Raw genomic sequence first — 20,174 nt, 5'->3', positions numbered from 1 at the left:
CTTTTTGTTAAAAGACATATCATCATTAAAGGACAAGTAAAATTTCAAAGAAGACAAACTCACTACAGTAAAAACCTTTGAAGGACAACCCTCACTCAGCTGCTGAAGCATGAAGCACATTACAGCCTTCTCGTGGTTAGGAACATTAGACAGTGCACTTCAGCACTAGGCTTGGGGGCCTTTTTAAAGAGTACAATCACCAACAAAATATAAACAAAACAAAACATGGGCAATGAAAAGGTCCCAAAAATGGTATTTGTTCAGAGTATTAAAGCTAAAGAGGGAGACAGAATGTATCTCTGACTGACCTCAGCTAGGAATATGTGCAACCAGCGACACAAACATCCAGTGACTCAAACTTTGCTCTGCACATGTCCACAAATGATCCTGAAAACTAAGTCTTAATTTGAAGGTCACAAGCAAATTTTAACACATAGAGAGATTCAGAAATCTAGAATCCATAAATAGAATCTACTGTATATTGTATAGAATCTACTGTATACTGAATATTATTTCAGAAAACAGCCATATGTATGTAAAGTAACAGACCTTAAAAAGAGAGAGCATACACCATTTATAATAAGAGCACTTTTATACAAATTGGGCACTATGCCAAGCCCTTCATTTATTTTATCTCATGTAGTTCTCACAACAAATGTACTACCTAGTCCTGCGTAGTTCTATATAAGGTGATATGGGTTTTTTTTTTTTTTTAAACCCTTGCCTCTTAAGCTATCTATCTTATGCCCAGGCAAGAAACCTTGAAGAGTTTTTCTTTTAATAATTTATATTAATGTACTTATTTACTAAACATTCACTTTCAAACTATACAACTTAACTGCCCTCTATCCCAGAGAGTCCAACAGATCTCACAAAGGGATAGAGAAAGTCTACTCATTGAAAGTTGGTGCTATGAAATAAACAGATGTTTTTTAGTCTTGTAAATTTAAGATACAACTGGAACACCAATTATTTTCAGATTATACAGCTGTCCAAAATCACAGATGCTTGAATCTTTCCAGTTGGAAGATTAAGACAGCATTTAAAAGACAGGGTACTAAGATGATTTAATTTACAAATAGATTTGAGTACTTTGTTTATTATCTATTGCCTAATAGGGAAAACCTTGCTAATTGTATTTCAAAACATGTCAAGTGAACTGTATGTTAAGCTTTCAAGTCTTGGAATACTATACTGCAGGAATAACAATTTCTGTAACAGTAAGAACAGTTCAGGAATGTACCAGCTAGGAAAACAATAAGGTACTTCTAGAATAAAGTTAAGTATCCTAAATAACACAGCACTATTTTTGTTTGTTTTAAAGGTCATGTCCCCTCAAATTAGTTCCATAATATACAAAAAGTATCCTGATAAGGATTTTATTATTTAGCATTCTACTCATAGCTAATTATATTGCACTATAACATTACAATTTACAACACATTCCTATAAATGGTTACATTGCATGTTTGAGTCTACCATTATGAAAGTAGAATATTTCATATCTATGTAGCAATATACTCTGTAGAGTGTATAATATTAGTAATCACTGAAATCATATATATTTTGTTCCCCTTATAATAGAAAAATTATTAACTTTTTTTTTAAAACAAAAAAGTAATTTAGGAGAATAATCATCAGATTTCTAAGTGGGGAAGTTCTTTCTAAACATAAAAAATAATGGAAGAAAACCACAAGGTTTTAACTGGAAAATAAGCTCCACAGAGCAGTACTTAGAAGTACCAGACACTCAATAAAACATGAATAATGAATGAAAGAATATCACTATACAGTAACTGGAAATCATGTATGACAAAAATTTATGAACAGAATAATAATGTAAACAGCAAACTTAAAATGTTTATCTTAAGTAAGGTAGAAAATATTCCTGCAAATCATGTTAAGTAATCAAAATATAAATTAAAATCATCAGATACTATTTTACCCAGTAAAGGTTAAAGGAAATGATATGATAGGGTGGTAATGATGCTGTTCTCATACATTGCTAGTGAATGTCATAGAAGTAATATGTAATCCTACAGATAGGAGATAGTTGTAGTATTTTAATTGAATTGTTTTGTGTAGAATGTGTATGTTCATATGTAATAACTGAGGTTGTACTACGCTCAGTTTATTGTATATCATAACAAACACTTTCCCATGTTATCATCAAAAATTTCTCATTGTTGTACATGAATGTGCCATAGTGTTTAACAACGCAACTAATATTTCATGTTTAGGTTGTTTTAAAAATTTTTCGCTATTATAAAGAATGCTGTAAGAAATAGTATAGAAAATGAAATACTACTCTGCTATTAAAAAAAAAGATGAAATCTTGCCATTCATGACAACGTGGATGGAACTGGAGGATTATGCTTAATGAAATAAGGACAATGCGAAAAAAATATACCAGATAATTTCATTCACATATAGAACATAAAGAAACAAAATAAAGGGGCAAAACTAAGTCAAAACAAATCGCAGAAATCTGCAGAATCTAGACAACTAGAAGGGAAGGGTGCAAGGTGGGTAGGAAAGGTGGGAGGAGACCCACCGGACTATAGTGGAGGGTTACTGGTGCTCTTGTGGTTGGTGTGGTGTGGTTATACACATTTGAAAAGAGTGTGAACCTATCCCACAAAAATATACAAACTATTATAAACCAATGTTATCTCACAGAAATAAAATTTTAAAAAAGAAATAGTGTAGAATCTTGATGCTTTTTTTTATTATGGAGTGAGGCATAAATCTAATTTTTTAGTTATTTTCCTACAAAATAAGCATTTCACAATATTTTGCATTTGTTTTTTGAAGTTTTTTATAATGTACTAAACTCTTACACACATGGAGATTTATGTATCTGTCTATATCTATGCCTATCTTCCTTTTGAAGTACACCTAAAATATGAAAGACTGGTAACAAGGTTTTCTGGGTCAGAATGAAAATATCTTGCACTTCAAACACTAAGACATTCCATAGCTATATTAAATACTTTTCTACTTTGCCTGAAGTAGGTACTACTGAGTAGTCTTCCATATGTCACCCGCTTAATGTTTCTTCTCTCATGTATTTTCAAAAAGAGCTCTAACTATAGTACAGATCCATCTCGCCACTCTTACTGGTCACCATGCTGCACTTACACATTAACCCATCACATAGACTTCGGAGATAGTCATTATTCCAACCCAGAATAAGAGAAACATTTGCCTTAACTCAAAAAAGGACCTAAATTACAATCTCCCTTTCCCATATCTGAACCCAAAAGTGTGCTTACCTACTCCAAGTCTACTATTTGTAATAAGGAAAACATTGATATGCCTTTCTTATGTACAACTTTCTTGAGTATAAAACATTAACATTAAAAATAGTAGCTAAAACCTATCAAGTACTTACTATGCACCTGCTAGCACTGTTCTAAATGCTGTATTTGCCTTAACTCATTTAATCCTCACTTCAACCTCATAAGAAATATGATTATCATCCCAATTTTACACATTTAGGAAATCAATCAAGTGGGAACAGTAACAATTCAAACCAAGGTACATCCCTGCTTTTCCAAGTAATATAAAAGAGCTCCTTCATCCCATTTAATGTTTTCATCCCTCGATAAATTTTGGCACTTTGATTTCTTATTTTTTGAGAAAAAGCCTGTCCTTTTTTCATTGTTAATATATCTAAGTGATTTTAAATTATATGTTCAATATCACCTCCTCTGAAAGTCTTACTTTCTCTGCCCACACAGAATTCCTCTCTTTAATACCATGAAATATACAATTCCATCATTTTAACATCTACTATTAACTTTTTTATAGTTATTATATTTTCTCTTACACTTTGAACCTGTGGTGTTCAATAACAATGTCAAATTCATCTATATGATTACATATATTAGCCAAAAAATAATCATTGCTCACAAAATGACTACTGAATCAAATTGTACAAACCACAAAATTTCTCAACATGAAATTACTAATGTGACCTCTGTTGGTTATTATACAGTAGTATTATTGATATATAGGTGTACTTACATTTTTGTACTGCACATATTTTATAGGTTTAACATAATTTCTAGTATTATAATAATCTTAATATTGCTTCCCTATTAGTTTCTCTGCTAATCTACTTTATTTTAGATAAGAACATTAGTTAGGACCAAATGAAATTAATGGCATTTCTCTTACCGCTTGCCTCGTGGATAATGGCGCACATACTCTCCAACATCGTGAGCAGCAACAGCTAACACTTGTGGATCATCTGATACCTCCAGAAGTTTTGTCAAAATTCTGAAATAAATTTGAAGACATTGAATCCTAATTCTTCTATACAGGACAGCAAAGCACAGGTATAGTGCAAATATCTTTCTGAAATAAGTGTTTATATATACAATTGTATTTTCTACAGATCTCAACTATCACACATAATATATTACACATAAGTTAGCAACTTTCAAACCTTTTTACATATATAACAGGTTATTTTCAGATTCACAAATTAAATCACGCACAGTTCTCAAACTATCAGGGACTCCCTTCATCTCAAGAAAGGAAAACAGAACATGAGTAAATGTTACCTTAGTATACAATTATCTGTGGATCCTTGTAAACTATATTTTGAAAATAAATCATTTTCAAACCTTTGGTTAGTACTGTGAACAAATTACCCTCAGATGTGATCATGGAACGGAGCACTGAGCACACACATATCCCCTTTCTCTAGCTCTCTTACAACAGACTTGAATATACATTTTACAAATTTAACAAAATTCACAACAGCATGAGTTCCTTTTTTTTTTTTAAGATTTATTTTTTTATGCATACAAGAAGTAGGGTACAGGCCAGAGGTGTGGGGGTGAGAGGATTCACCAGAGACAGATTGGGGAGCAGAACAGGCAGATTGACAGAAAAACACTGCTGAGGGGAGCAGCAGGCCAAGTGAGGAGAGGTCTGCTGCGCCATGTGGGTCTCCTCCCTGGTCGGGGAGTGAACTCATGCTTCAGTGGCTGTGGATAGCTTCATTGGCTGTGTCTTAACCCCTCGCGCTGTCAGGGAGGCCCCTAACAAGTACTTTTGAGAAGAGGAATCAACCACCACCCACAGAGAAAGACCCCATGCTGGGAGCCTGGAGGCACAACCATAAATTTCCACCTCCTAAAGGCCTCCAGAGAGACGGTTCCTCTTACCTAAAAGATGTATGTTTCTCAGGGAGCAAGGAAAAGGGGGCTACACTGTTCAGAATCCAGTTGAGAAAAGGCTACCTTCTCCTGAGTGTAAACGGAGATCATTCATGGAACAGAAAATCCCTGCTATTAAAACTGCTCAAGGACACAAATCTAAAAACTTTTCAACTCATTCTATAAGCAGAGAATAAATATAAGGATGAAACAGAATGCATCTATTTTAATGGACAGGTAGAAGACTTACATATTTTAAAAAACTGCTTTTTAGTATTCCAGCAATAGTCACTCAGATATAGATATATGAAAACCATAAAAAATTAGCTAGTTAACTCAGTAGTCTACCTAGAGAATACCATATTTGGCTCTCTGCTCAAATGTCACCTACCTTGCTTGAGAGCCTCCAGTTATGATGAGATGGTACCCCACCTCCCTCCATTATTCTCTATTCCTTCTCCCTAATTTTATTTTTCAACACAGAACTAATCATTACCAGCTATTTATGTTATACTTCAGATAACTATTTGCTTGTTTTTTCCTCAAACTATAACACAAGCTTAATGAGAAAAAGAGCTTGGTTTTCCTTGCCATTGTATCTACAACACAAATTACAGTATTGACTATTTAACAGACACTCAATAAATGCTTGTTGAAAAAAATGAATAATTAGATATAAAACAGTGCTGTCAATTGGGAAAAACAACTCCGACAGTGTCTAATAAAATTTAAAATTCACAGACTCTTCAATCCTGTAATTTTGTTTCTAAGAATCTTAAAAAATATTTTCACAGGTCCTCCCTGGTGGCGCAGGGGTTAAAGAGCGCTATAAGCTATGGGCACCACTGCAGCAAGAGTATAAGCTATGGGGCACCATTGCAGCAAGAGTTCGATCCTCAGCTGGTTAGAGAGCAACCCATATGGCACAGCAGACCTCTCCTGCCTCGCCCACCACTTCCCTCAGCAGTGTATTTTAGTAGATCTGCTCCACACTCTCTCTAGTGAATCCGTTAGGGAGAAAGGATGTCCTAAAGCTAATTCCATACAGGCTTTGTGGACTCCACCCCCACCCCAGACCAAAGCCAAAAGACACTGGGAACTCCAAATCCCATCATCACCAAAGGGAAGGTGGCTGGGACCTGAGGGTGGGGTTAAGCAGCCAGGTTTGGTATAAAGCCAGACACATGGGCTTTGGAGAGGATCCCCCATTTTTGGCTCTCTGCCAGCTCGCAGCTCCAGCCAATTCTGAGTGCGCCTTTGGGTTTCCAGGTCAGCGGATCGGGTAGGACACATTAAAGACTTTATTTCCCTATTTTCTCCCTGAGTTGTACATTTTACATTTCCTTATTTCCTTTTCCCTTGTAAATAAACCTTTTATTAACACTTTGTGTGTGTGCCTATAGTGGAGTATTAATAAGTCTCTTTTAAGCGCGCAGGTGAGGACCCACAGCCAGGCAACCCATTTTATTTTATATCGGGGTTGCCCTATAACAAATCCTCTCACCCCCACACCTCTGGCCTGTACACCAGGTCTTGTGTGTATAAATAAATAAATCTTAAAAGAAAATCTATTTAAAAAAAATTTTTTTCCCCACAAATACATTTATGTATACTATCTTAACAAATATGACCATGTAGCAGAGTTAGGATTTTTACTCTATAGTAATAGGAACTGGTATACAAAGCAGCTTCATATCCCACATTTTATCTAATTCATACAACCAAGTTTACCAGTTCTTATTTTACAAAGAGGTAAAATGAGGCTCAGTGAAATAAAGTAGTCAAATAAAAAAAAGGGGGGGGAGGGGAAAGACCAGTCAGGGTCTCCCTAGTGGCATAGGGGTCAGTGTTATCACGCTATGACCTCTGGGTCCTGTGTTCAATTCCCTGCCAGGGAGCTAACGCAAATATGGCACAGTAGACCTCTCCTATCTCGCCTACTGCTCCCCTCAGCAGTGTATTTCAGTATACCTGCTCCCTGACTGTCTCTGATGAATCCTCTCACACCCTGCTCTACTTCTGCCTACATTCCTGTTCTTCTATGCATAAATAAATAAATCATTCTTTTAAAAAGAGACTTAGCAATTTTTTTTTCATTGTGATTGCATTTTATTTTATTTTTTTTTAAATAATAAATTTTATTGTTATATTCCCCATACAATTGCAGCCCCCCCATTCTGACCCCAATCCCTCCCCTCCCGCCCCCACCCCCCTAAAAGTGTCTCTGGTTCATAGTTTTTTGTTGATTTTGATTTTCACTTTCTTAAAGTTATTCATTTTCCTGGTCCCTTATTTAAGTTTTCTAGATTCCTGTTATGAGTGAGACCATCCGGTATTTTTCTTTTTCTTTTTGGCTTATTTCGCTGAGCATGATCCCTTCCAGCGCCATCCATGTTGCTGCAAATTGCATGTGTTTATCTTTTTTGAATGCTGAGTAATATTCCATGGTATATATGTACCACATCTTCTTGATCCAGTCATCTATTTTTGGGCATTTGGGTTGTTTCCAAAGCTTAGCTATTGTAAACAGTGCTGCTATAAACATAGGGGTGCAGGTGCCCTTTGGAATTGATGTTTCTGTGTCTTTTGGGTAAATACCTAGGAGTGGAATTGCTGGATCATATGGAAGTTCTATGTTTAGTAGGTCCAGAAATCTCCACACAGCTTTCCATACTGCTTTTCAATATAATACTGGAAGTCCTAGCCAGAGCAATAAGACAAGAGAAAGACATACAAGGAATCCAAATAGGAAAAGAAGAAGTCAAACTATCACTATTTGCAGATGATATGATATTATACATAGAGAACCCCAAAAACTCCACAGAAAAACTAATTCAACTCATCAGTCAGTTCAGTAAAGTGGCAGGATACAAAATCAACACGCAAAAGTCAGTAGCCTTCCTATACACAAACAATAAATCTGAAGAAGAAGAAATAAAAAAAAAATCCCTTTTGTTATTGAAACAAAAAAAAAATCAAATATTTGGGAATAAATGTAACAAAAGAGGTAAAGGACCTATACAAAGAAAACTATAAAACACTGTTAAAAGAAATAGAAGAAGACACAAAGAAATGGAAAGACATCCCCTGCTCATGGATTGGAAGAATAAACATTATTAAAATGGCCATCCTTCCAAAAGCAATATACAGATTCAATGCTATTCCAATCAAAATTTCAATGTCATTCTTCAAAGAAATAGAACAATTATTGATGAAATTCATATGGAATCACAAAAAACCCCGAATAGCCAAAGCTCTCCTGAAAAAAAAAGAAGGGAATGGAGGCATCACACTCCCAGACTTCAAACTATACTACAAAGCCATAATCATCAAAACTGCATGGTATTGGAACAAGAACAGACATACAGACCAATGGAATCGAATAGAAAATCCAGAAATAAACCCACAGATTTATGGTCAACTAATCTTTGACAAAGGAGCAGAGACTTAGCAATTTTAAAAGATCCCAAATAAATAGTAAGAAAAAAATAAGTAAGTAAAAAGACTAGTCATAAACTAACTCATTTAATATGGTGACAACAAATAAGTACATCAATCTAGGCAAGTCTATGGACAAAAGAACTCAGGAGAGTGTCCAGTACTTGGATCAACATGGTGATACCGGAATTGTCAGGCCTAGTCTCCCAGCCAGGAACAGATCCCAGGCTGCAGGGGCAGCGCTGAGTCCCAGCCACTAGACCCCCATGGGTTGGTGTCTCACAAAGCCGCAGCAGGAACTTCGCAGACGATCAGGCAAGCAAGCGAGAAGAGGCAGGTTTGTTTAGAGAAAGAAAAGTTTATTGAGGAGAAAAAGAACAGAAATAAAGTGGGACTCCCAGGCCAGGAAACCGGGCCTGGAAGGGGCAAGGAAGCCAAAGTGGAGTTGTGTCTTAGGGAATATACACCTTTTTTCCCTCATTATTCTAAAGCTCCACCAGTCTCTTTGTGATTGGTTAGTTCTCGTCTGTCTCACTTAATTTGCTACTGAGTGGGGGATCTTCACATTCCTTATCTAACAGCTTTGTCTTTCCCCATTTGTTGCATCTTTATCTTTATGGCCCAGTCTTCTGGATGGGCATCCCTGCATTGAAGTTAAACAGCTGCCCTTCTAAGTTGTCCATAAATTAAACCACTCTCCATTTCTCCAATCTCGGCCTCCCTTTACCACCTGAAGGAAACCAGGCCAGCTTTAACAATGTTGTCCTTGGTCCTGAGATGTTTGTTTTTCCTAGTGGAATTGGTTACATTCCCTTGGTTGTCCTTATCTCTGAAGCCTCCCTAAATTCTTCAGAGGTCCCCTCCTGCACTGTCCTTAAAACTGCGTAATTCCTAGCTTGCCCTGTGTCTCAACGGCAGCGAGGCAGGGAGGAAACGCTGGGAGTAAGATCTCCCATAAAAAAAAAAAGTGAATGGGGAGGAAAAGCTGCAGGTCCCTACGAGAACTGGGACACAGAAGATAAATGGGCGACTCTGGCAAACTGCCCAAGGAAGTTGCCATAAAAGAGGACTAGAAGGGAGGAAAGCTCAGAACCCTGCTACCCTCTCCCACCCACAAGTCAGCACTCTCCTACCAACAGAAAGGAAGAAAAAAAAAATAACTAAAACAACCAATAAGAACAAACTACGCATCAAGCAGGACTGTGAGTGGAAAGGAAATATTTCAGCCACCGCACCCTTTGAACTGGAGCTGTGGAGAACCCTGAAGGAATCACCCATGGAGGTGAGCAAACAGCTCCAGGCGCCATTAGAGAAAAACAAAGACTCCCAGGAGACTACAAACAGCCCAAGGCCAACCAGTAAGCTTATGTTGAAAAGCAGCACACTTGAAAAGCATATGCGGATCACTGCTGCCCAGGTCTCTGAGCCTGTGACCTAGGCTTGCTGGGAGATGCTCAGAAGCCCTCACTGAGGTGAATGTCCCTCACTGAGTAATCAGAAACCTGGCGCCTGGACACAGGAACAGGGTGCAAAAGGCGCCATTTCTGTGGACACTGAACTGGGCTACAGCCCACGTTCTGGACCTGAGGGCTTTGGAACTGAGACCCGGGGCACGAAATTCAGGGAGTAGGATCCCCACAACAGTGGGGCACAGGGCAGACACAGCACCCCCACGCCATTGAGGCGCTCCACACCACTCCCACTCTGTTCCCCCAGACACATGGGGTAAAAAAACAGATCCTGGAGCTGTGTGGAGATTTCTGGACCTACTAAACATAGAGCTTCCGTATGATCCAGCAATTCCACTCCTAGGTATTTACCCAAAGGACACAGAAACATCAATTCCAAAGAGCACCTGCACCCCTATGTTTATAGCAGCAATGTTTACAATAGCTAAGCTTTGGAAACAACCCAAATGCCCAAAAATAGATGACTGGATCAAGAAGATGTGGTACATATATACCATGGAATATTACTCAGCATTCAAAAAAGATAAACACATGCAATTTGCAGCAACATGGATGGCGCTGGAAGGGATCATGCTCAGCGAAATAAGCCAAAAAGAAAAAGAAAAATACCGGATGGTCTCACTCATAGCAGGAATCTAGAAAACTTAAATAAGGGACCAGGAAAATGAATATAAGAAAGTGAAAATCAAAATCAACAAAAAACTATGAACCAGAGACACTTTTTGGGGGGTGGGGGGCGGGAGGGGAAGGATTGGGGTCAGAATGGGGCGTTTGCAATTGTATGGGGGAATATAAAAATAAAATTTAATATTAAAAAAAAAAAAAACAGATCCTGAAGGACACTATGAAGGATCTCTGGCGCCACCTAGCAGCCACAAAAAAATCACCAACACCCTATAGTTGGAAACCAGGAATCCCAAAAACACCCTAAGACGCAGAGAGAAGGTGGGCCACGCAAATGGGGGTAAGGAGGGAAATAAGGCGTGGAGCAAGACCCCATCCTGGAACTGAGAGCCAAGCACAAGATCAGGGGTGTGGGACGTGTCATAGCAGCGGGGCACTGCACAGGGTGACAGCCAGCATTTTGGATCTGATAGCCCTGGAACTGAGACCTAGAGTGCAGAATTCAGGGTGCGGGATCCATACAGCTGCGGGCACAACACTAGGTGAACATGGGGCAGACACAGCACCCGGCTTGAATAAGAGCCCCTGTGTTGAGGGGTTCCACTCCCCACCCCCCACTCAGAGAATGACTGGGAAAAAGCACAGCTCAGCAAGTACGGGTCTCTGGCGCCACCTCGTGACCAGAACTAAATCACCAACTAACTGATTCCCTGTTGGAACTGAGTAAATACAGAGGAAGGGAACTCTAAGGGACTGTGCCCAGCAACACAGCATCAATACCCTGGTGGAGTTTTGGCCTACCAGTGCTGGTCTCAATCTGGTAAACAGTTTCCGACACCCCTAAAGGAGCACTCCAAAGAGATTTCCGCCAACACCAGTGGCACAATGTCCCAAGGCTTAGAACAAATTAGAAAGCAAACAACAGGGAGAAGAAAAAATATAAATAGCCAAGCAAGCCCGCAGGAGGACACACCACAAAAAGAAATACAGTCACCAGAGCTCAACAATGACATGGAGGAACTTCTCAGCCTATCAGATAGAGAATTAATAATCATCCTGATTAAAAAGCAGAAAGAAAACGAAAAGGAAAAAAATGATTTGAGACAAATAATCACTGACTGAAGAATGAAATTGAGACCTTAAGAAAGGAAAGAAAAGAAACACAGGAGATAAAAAGATTACTAAAGGAGATAAAGAACTCTGGGAAAAGCAATGAAAACAGAATTGATGAGATGCAAGAACGGATCAGTACCATCAAAGATACAGAAATAAAAAGAGCCAAAAGAGAAAAGGAAAGAGAAGTGCAAATGAAGCAATATGAGGAGACTCTTAGACAATAATCAGATTCCATGAAGAGAGGAAATGTAATTGTTACAGGCATTCCAGAAGGTAAAGAGAGAGACAAAGGAACTGAGAAATTATTCAAGGAATTAATAGAAGAAAACTTCCCAAGCATGAAAAAGGACATGAATATAGACATACAAGAAGCGAGAAGAACTCCCAATTACCATAATGAAAAGAAAACTACAGCAAGACACCTAATAGTAAAGCTTGCAAGAGTCCAAGACAAGGAAAAAGTAATGAAACTGGAAAGGAGAAGAAAAAATAACTTATAAGGGAAAACCAATCAGGCTAACTTCTGATTTCTCTGAAGTAACATTACGGGCAAGAAGAGAATGGAGTAACATATTCAGCAAACTTCAACACAGCAAATGCCAACCGAGAATACTTTACCCTGCAAAGCTCTCCTTCCTCTATGAAGAAAAAATATGGACCTTCTCAGACAAACAGAAACACCAGAAATTCATTACAACTAAACCCCCACTCCAAAAAATTCTCCAATAAGTCCTAAGGTCAAAACCAACAGAGGAATGAACAAGAAGAACAGAATAAAGCAAGGAATAAAATCACAAAAAAGACAAACAAAATGGCAAACACAGATGCCAACATATCAATATTAACTCTAAATGTAAATGGATTAAACTCATCATTAAAAAGACACAGAGTAGCAGGCTGGATTAAAAAACAAAATCCAACCTTCTGCTGTCTCCAGGAAACACATTTAACCACAAAAGATAAACACAGACTGAAAGTAAAATGTTGGAAAACAATCCAACAAGCAAATGGACCAAAAAAGAAGGCAGGAACAGTCATACTTAGATCAGATGAAATAGACTTCAAATTAAAAAAAGTAAAAAGAGACATAGATGGACACTACATTATGACCAACGGGACAATACATCAGGAAGATATAACACTCATCAACATATACTCACCAAATCAAGGGGCACCAAAATATATTAGACAATCATTATCAGCTCTGAAACAGATATTAAAGAAAATACATATATAGTGGGAGACTTCAACACCCCACACTCACCAATGGACAGATCAACAAGACAAAAAGTAAACAAAGACACTAGAGCCCTAAATAAAGACATAGAACTTAACAGACATCTATAGGACACTGCACCCAAAAAAATCCGAGTACACATTTTTCTCAAGTGTGCATGGATCACTCTCCAAAATCGATCATATTCTGGGCCACAAGACAAACATCAACAGATACATGAAAATCAAAATTATTCCAACTATCTTCTTTGATCATAAAGGCATCAAGCTAGAAATAAATCATGAAAAGAAAACAAGGAACCCTCCCACTTCATGGAGATTGAAATCCACACTACTGGAAGGCCACCGGACTAATTAGGAGATCAAAGAAGAAATTAAAAAAATACTTTGAGTTGAATGACAAGGAGGACACCACTTTCCAGAATGCATGGGATGAAGCAAAAGCAGTAATAAAAGGAAATATATAGCAATACAGGCTCACATCAACAAACAAGAAAGAACTCAAAGAAACAACCTAAAGTCACATCTCAAAGAACTAGAAAAAGAACAAAAAAAAAAAAAAAAAAAACCCTAAAGCCAGGAGAAGAAAGGAAATAATAAAAATCAAAGCAAATAAATTAATTAGAAATTTAAAAAACAATTCAAAAGATCAATGAAACCAAAAGTTGGTTCTTTGAAAAAACAGACAAACCTCTAGCAAGACTCACAAAGAAAAAAAACGGGAGAAAACACATATAAATAGGATTATAAATGAAAGAGGAGAAATCACAACAACTCAGTAGAAATCAAAAGAATAATCAAAGATTACTATGAACACTTATACGCAAACAAATTCAACAACCTAGAAGAGAAGGAAAATTCCTAGAATGATATAATCATCCAAAGCTGGACAAAGAAGAAATAGAACAACTAAACAGACCAATTACAAGCAGCAAAATTGAAGCAGTAATCAAAGCACTCCCCAAAAACAAAAGCCCAGGCCAAGACGGCTTCACAAATGAATTCTACCCAACTTTCAGCAGTGAATTAGTGCCTATCCTACAAAAACTCTTGCAAAAAATTGAAAAAGAAGTAATACTACCAAATACGTTCTACGAACCCAACATTACACTAATAACAAAACCCAACAAAGCACAAAAAAAGAAAATTACAGGCAAATCTCCCTAATGAACACTGATGCAAAAATCCTCAACAAAATCCTTGCCAACAGAATCCAACAATGCATCCATAAGATAATTCACCACGACCAAGTAGGATTCATTCCAGGGACACAAGAATGGTTCAACATCCGAAAATCAATCAATGTTATCCAACACATCAACAAAAAGAAATATAAAAACCATATGTTAATATCAACTGATGCCGAGAAAGCTTTCGACAAAGTGCAACACCCATTCATGATAAAAGCCCTTGAAATTCTTGGGATACAAGGAACATACCTCAACATCATAAAGGCCATCTATGACAAGCCAACAGCCAGTATTATTCTCAATGGTGAAAAGCTGAAAGCAATTCCATTAAGATCGGGAACAAAACAAGGATATCCACTCTCACCACTGCTTTTCAATATAATACTGGAAGTCCTAGCCAGAGCAATAAGACAAGAGAAAGACATACAAGGAATCCAAATAGGAAAAGAAGAAGTCAAACTATCACTATTTGCAGATGATATGATAATATACATAGAGAACCCCAAAAACTGCACAGAAAAACTAATTCAACTCATCAATCAGTTCAGTAAAGTGGCAGGATACAAAATCAACACGCAAAAGTCAGTAGCCTTCCTATACGCAATAAAAAAAAAAAAAAACATCCTTTTTATTATCGAAACAAAAAAAATCAAATACTTGGGAATAAATCTAACAAAAGAGGTAAGGGACCTATACAAAGAAAACTATAAAACACTGTTAAAAGAAATAGAAGAAGACACAAAGAAATGGAAAGACATCCCCTGCTCATGGATTGGAAGAATAAACATTATTAAAATGGCCATCCTACCAAAAGCAATATACAGATTCAATGCGATTCCAATCAAAATTTCAATGTCATTCTTCAAAGAAATAGAACAATTATTGACGAAATTCATATGGAACCACCAAAAACCCCGAATAGCCAAAGCTCTCCTGAAAGAAAAAGAAGGGAATGGAGGCATCACACTCCCAGACTTCAAACTATACTACAAAGCCATACTAATCAAAACTGCATGGTATTGGAACAAGAACAGACACATGGACCAATGGAACTGAATAGAAAACACAGAAATAAACCCAGAGATTTATGGTCAACTAATCTTTGACAAAGGAGCAAAGAATATCCACTGGAGCAAATAAAGTTTGTTCAATAAATGGTGCTGGGAAAACTGGGTCTCTACATGCAAAAGAATGAAGCTTGACTACTACCTTACACCATGCACAAAATCCAACTCAAAATGGATTAAAGAACTAGACATAAGACCTGAAACCATAAAATATATAGAAAGAAATATAGGTGAAACACTACATGACATGCACCTCAAAGACATCTTTACAGACACATCACCTAAAGCAGTGATAGTGAAGGCAAAGATAAATAGCTGGGACTACATAAAATTAAAGAGCTTCTGCACAGCAAAAGAGACAATAACCAAAACAAAGAGAAACCCCACCGACTGGGAGAAAATGTTTGCACACAACACTAATGATCAAGGACTGATCACAAAAATCTATAAAGAGCTGATGAGACTCAACAAAAACAAAGAAAATAATCCAGTCAAAAAATGGGCAGAAGAGCTAAAAAGAAACTTCTCCAAAGAGGAAATGCAAATGGCCAACAGGCATATGAAAAAATGTTCAACATCACTTGTAATCAGGGAAATGCAAATCAAAACTACAATGAGATACCATCTCACACCAGTGAGAATGGCTCAAATTAAAAAAACTAGCAACAACAAATGTTGGCAAGAATGTGGAGAAAAAGGAACTCTCCTACACTGCTAGTGGGAGTGCAAACTGGTCCAACCTCTAGGGAAAGCTGTGTGGAGATTCCTCAACCTACTAAAGATAGAGCTTCCATATGATCCAGCAATTCCCCTTCTAGGCATTTACCCAAAGGACACAGAAACAGTAATTCCAAAGAGCACCTGTACCCCTATGTTTATAGCAGCACTATTTACAATAGTTAAGCTTTGGAAACAACCCAAATGCCCAAAAACTGATGACTGGATCAAGAAGATATGGTACATATACACAATGGAATATTACTCAGCAATCAAAAAAGATAAACACATGCGGTTTGCAGCAACACGGATGGAGTTGGAAGGGATCATGCTCAGCGAGATAAGCCAGAAAAAAAAAAGAAAAATACCAGATGGTCTCATAGCAGGAATCTAGAAAACCTAAATAAGGGACCAGAAAAAAGAATAACTATAAGAAAGAAAAAATCAAAATCAACAAACAACTATGAAGCAGAGACACACTATGTGGGGGGGAGCAGGGAAAGGAGGGCTTGGGGTCAAAATAAGGGGGTTGCAGTTGTATGGGGAATATAAAAATAAAATTTAAAAAAAAAAGGTTAACCTAATCTTATCAAGATGCTCAAGATGTTATTATCCCTTACAACAACAAATTTAACATTTAAGTTTAAATTTCAGTTTAAAATATTTGAGGGAAAATTGAAACCACTTAGTTGCATACGTAAAACCATATACAAAAATATACAAAATGCAAAATACAAGTCTTATTTTGAAAGTCTTTACTAGAAATGAATTTGAATCACAACTATTTTTGCTCATACCATTTGCACCAAGACACTTCAAGGGATAAATGTTTAAAATCTGAGCCTTCCTGGTGGCGCAGTGGTTGAGCACTGTGCTGAGAAGCTGCCTGCAGAGGCAGAGGCCCATGAGGGTCCCACATGGCACACAGACCTCTCCTGCCATGCCTGTTGCTCCCCTCAGCAATGTACTTCGGTCCTTCTGCCTGTTCTGCTCCCTGCTCTGGCTCTGGCGAATTCTCTCACCCTCCCGCAGTTCTGACTGTACCCAGGGCTTGTATAAATAAATAAATAAGTCTTTAAAAAAAAATTTAAAAAATGTTTAAAATCTGCATGATTTGTGAAGACCAGTAGGCAAACTGGGAAGCTCTACTTTATTCCTGGAACACATTTATTTGGTCTCTGCCTTTTTTATCATCTTAGGCTGTCAAATAGTTAAACTATATAATGTTTATAAATAACAGGAAGTACTGTTAAAGAACATTGTTTTCAATCAAGTCATAATTTCATTATGAAGTAATTACAAGTCTCCTATTTTCCAGACTAATTGGAAAATCAGCATTCCCAAATATAAGAAGAGAAAGGAATGAGCTTTTATTATACACATGCATGTTCAAAACTGTGCAAATATATTCCTCACAACAACCCAAAAACAAGGAAATAAAATCCAGAGAAGTTATGTAATCTGCCTAAGGACAAAACAAATATTGAAACTGAGAGTTGAATTATTTCTGCTGAGTCTAGCCCACACAAAGCACAATAGCACCCTGATGGCAGATTATTCAATTTAAGCACACAAAAATCCACTATGAAAAAATTAGACATCGAATCAATTTTTCTATATACTTATACTTTTAAAATTTTAAACCACATTCTTTATAAAAGGCCAACTTGCAAATTATTCTAAAATTAAGTTCAATTTAATTGCATTGAAAGATTTTAATAATTTCAAAAGATTAAATTATCTGGATGTTATTTTATTATTTTGAAATGTCACTGACACTACTTTTTAAAATAATAAGAATATTAACATAAGTTTCCCTAAAAGCATAACAGAATACTTCTGAATACCTTAAATCAGAAGCCATCAAATTATAGTTGAAGTTCATCTGTTTTAACAGCAATCACCTGTTCATATAGTTTTACTGGAATACAGCCATGCTCATTACTTTTCTTAGTGTCCATGGCTGCTTTAACACTACAAGGACAAAAAAGAGTAGTTGTGAGAGAGATTGTCTCACAAAGCCTTGTTTACTATCTGGGCCCTTATAGAAAATGTTAGCCAATGCCTGCCTTTAAACATATTCAGTGACCTGGGTCATTCTCCACATGACTGAGATCCCTGATACTCATAATACAGTCTGCAAAGCAGCATCACAGTCTCACCTGAACACCTATTAGAAATGCTGAATGAGGCTGCAGGTGCCCTTTGGAATTAATGTTTCTGTGTCCTTTGGGTAAATACCTAAGAGTGGAATTGCTGGATCATATGGAAGCTCTATCTTTAGTAGGTCAAAAAATCTCCACACAGCTCTCCATAGTGGGTGGACCAGTTTGCACTCCACCAGCAATGCAGGAGAGTTCCTTTTTCTCCACAACCTCACCAACATTTGTTGTTGCTAGTTTTTTTAATATGTGCCATTCTCACTGGTGTAAGATGGTATCTCATTGTAGTTTTGACTCGCATTTCCCTGATTACAAGTGATGTTGAACATTTTTTCATATGCCTGTTGGCCATTTGCATTTCCTCTTTGGAGAAGTTTCTTTTTAGCTCTTCTGCTAAAAAGAGACTGGATTCTTTTCTTTGTTTTTGCTGAGTCTCATCAGCTCTTTGTAGATTTTTGTGATCAGTCCTTGATCATTAGTGTTGTGTGCAAACATTTCTCCCAGTTGGTGGGGTTTCTCTTTGTTTGGTTATTGTCTCTTTTGCTGTGCAGAAGCTCTTTAATTTGATGTAGTCCCAGCTATTTATCTTTGCCTTCACTATCACTGCTTTGGGTGATGTGTCTGTAACGATGTCTTTGAGGTGCATGTCATGTAGTGTCTCACCTATATTTCCTTCTATATATTTTATGGTTTCAGGTCTTAGGTCTAGTTCTTTAATCCATTTCAAGTTGGATTTTGTGTATGGTGTGAGGTAGTAGTCAAGTTTCATTCTTTTGCATGTAGCAACCCAGTTTTCCCAGCACCATTTATTGAACAAACTTTCTTTGCTCCAGTGCATATTCTTTGCTCCTTTGTCAAAGATTAGTTGACCATAAATCTGTGGGTTTATTTCTGGATTTTCTATTTGGTTCCATTGGTCCGTGTGTCTATTCTTGTTCCAGTACCATACAGCCTGATGATTATGGCTTTGTAGTATCGTTTGAAGTCTGGGAGTGTGAAGCCTCCATTCCTTTCTTTTTTTTTTCAGGAGAGCTTTGGCTATTCAGGGTTTTTGGTGATTCCATATGAATTTCATCAATAATTGTTCTATAGCAGCACTATTTACAATAGCTAAGCTATGGAAACAACCCAAATGCCCAAAAATAGATGACTGGATCAAGAAGATGTGGTACATATACACAATGGAATATTACTCAGCAATCAAAAAAGATAAACACATGCAGTTTGCAGCAACATGGATAGAGCTAGAAGGGACTGTGCTCAGCAAAATAAGTCAAAAAGAAAAAGAAAAATACCGGATGGTCTCACTCATAGCAGGAATTTAGAAAACTTAAATAAGGGACCAGGAAAAAAGACTAATTAATACAAAGTAAAAATCAAAATCAACAAACTGTAAACCAGAGACACACTACAGGGAGGGGGAAGGGGCAGGGAGAGGAAGGATTAGGATCAAAATAAGGGGGGATGCAATTGTATGGGGAATATAATCAAAATGAAGATGCACATATTGTGCAAAAATGAAAATGATGTAAGAATTATATAAAATAAAATATTAAAAAAAAAGAAATGCTGAATGACAGACCCAACATAGACCTTTAAGACTTGAATGGCATAGTGTCAGATACAAAGTAAATTAGAACTAGAAAGAATCATAGGGATTTTCTCCCCAAAGTTAGAAAACAAATGATTTTAATGGTATCCTTTATAGGTTCACTTAGTTCACTGAATATCTTCTTGTGAAGATATAATATACTCTTATATTATTATCTGAAAATCTATTAAGCATGCTTTCTATTTCTATATTCAAATCATCAATAAAAAGAGTTCCAAAAGAATAGTTTCAATAAAGGGAGATTCTGTGGTAAGCAGAGAGTTTCGTCTATCTCTAAATACAATTGTTAAATCAACAATGGATTCATCAACCATAATCCATGTAATTCACTATTGCCGTATTAACCACAATACTCCACACAGATCAAGAAAA

At 37.0% G+C, this 20,174-nt stretch overlaps 1 protein-coding gene across 3 annotated transcripts in view; it reads right to left on the bottom strand.

The window, feature by feature from the left end:
* ATP6V1H (ATPase H+ transporting V1 subunit H) overlaps positions 1 to 20,174 on the bottom strand; it is a 112,291-nt gene that overhangs the window by 27,672 nt on the left and 64,445 nt on the right. For all 3 annotated transcript variants that reach the window (XM_054692267.1, XM_037506640.2, XM_054692266.1), the window contains one exon: positions 4,183 to 4,284. In XM_054692267.1, coding sequence (XP_054548242.1) covers positions 4,183 to 4,284 — 102 coding nt within the window. The remainder of the gene's footprint in view (positions 1 to 4,182; positions 4,285 to 20,174) is intronic.

Source organism: Talpa occidentalis, unplaced genomic scaffold (genome assembly GCF_014898055.3).
Source record: "Talpa occidentalis isolate TD23 unplaced genomic scaffold, MPIMG_talOcc4v2.1, whole genome shotgun sequence".
In the NCBI taxonomy this organism is placed as follows: Eukaryota; Metazoa; Chordata; class Mammalia; order Eulipotyphla; family Talpidae; genus Talpa; species Talpa occidentalis.
The sequence above is the reverse complement of the archived record's forward strand: the minus strand, read 5'-3'. Positions and strand labels throughout refer to the sequence as shown.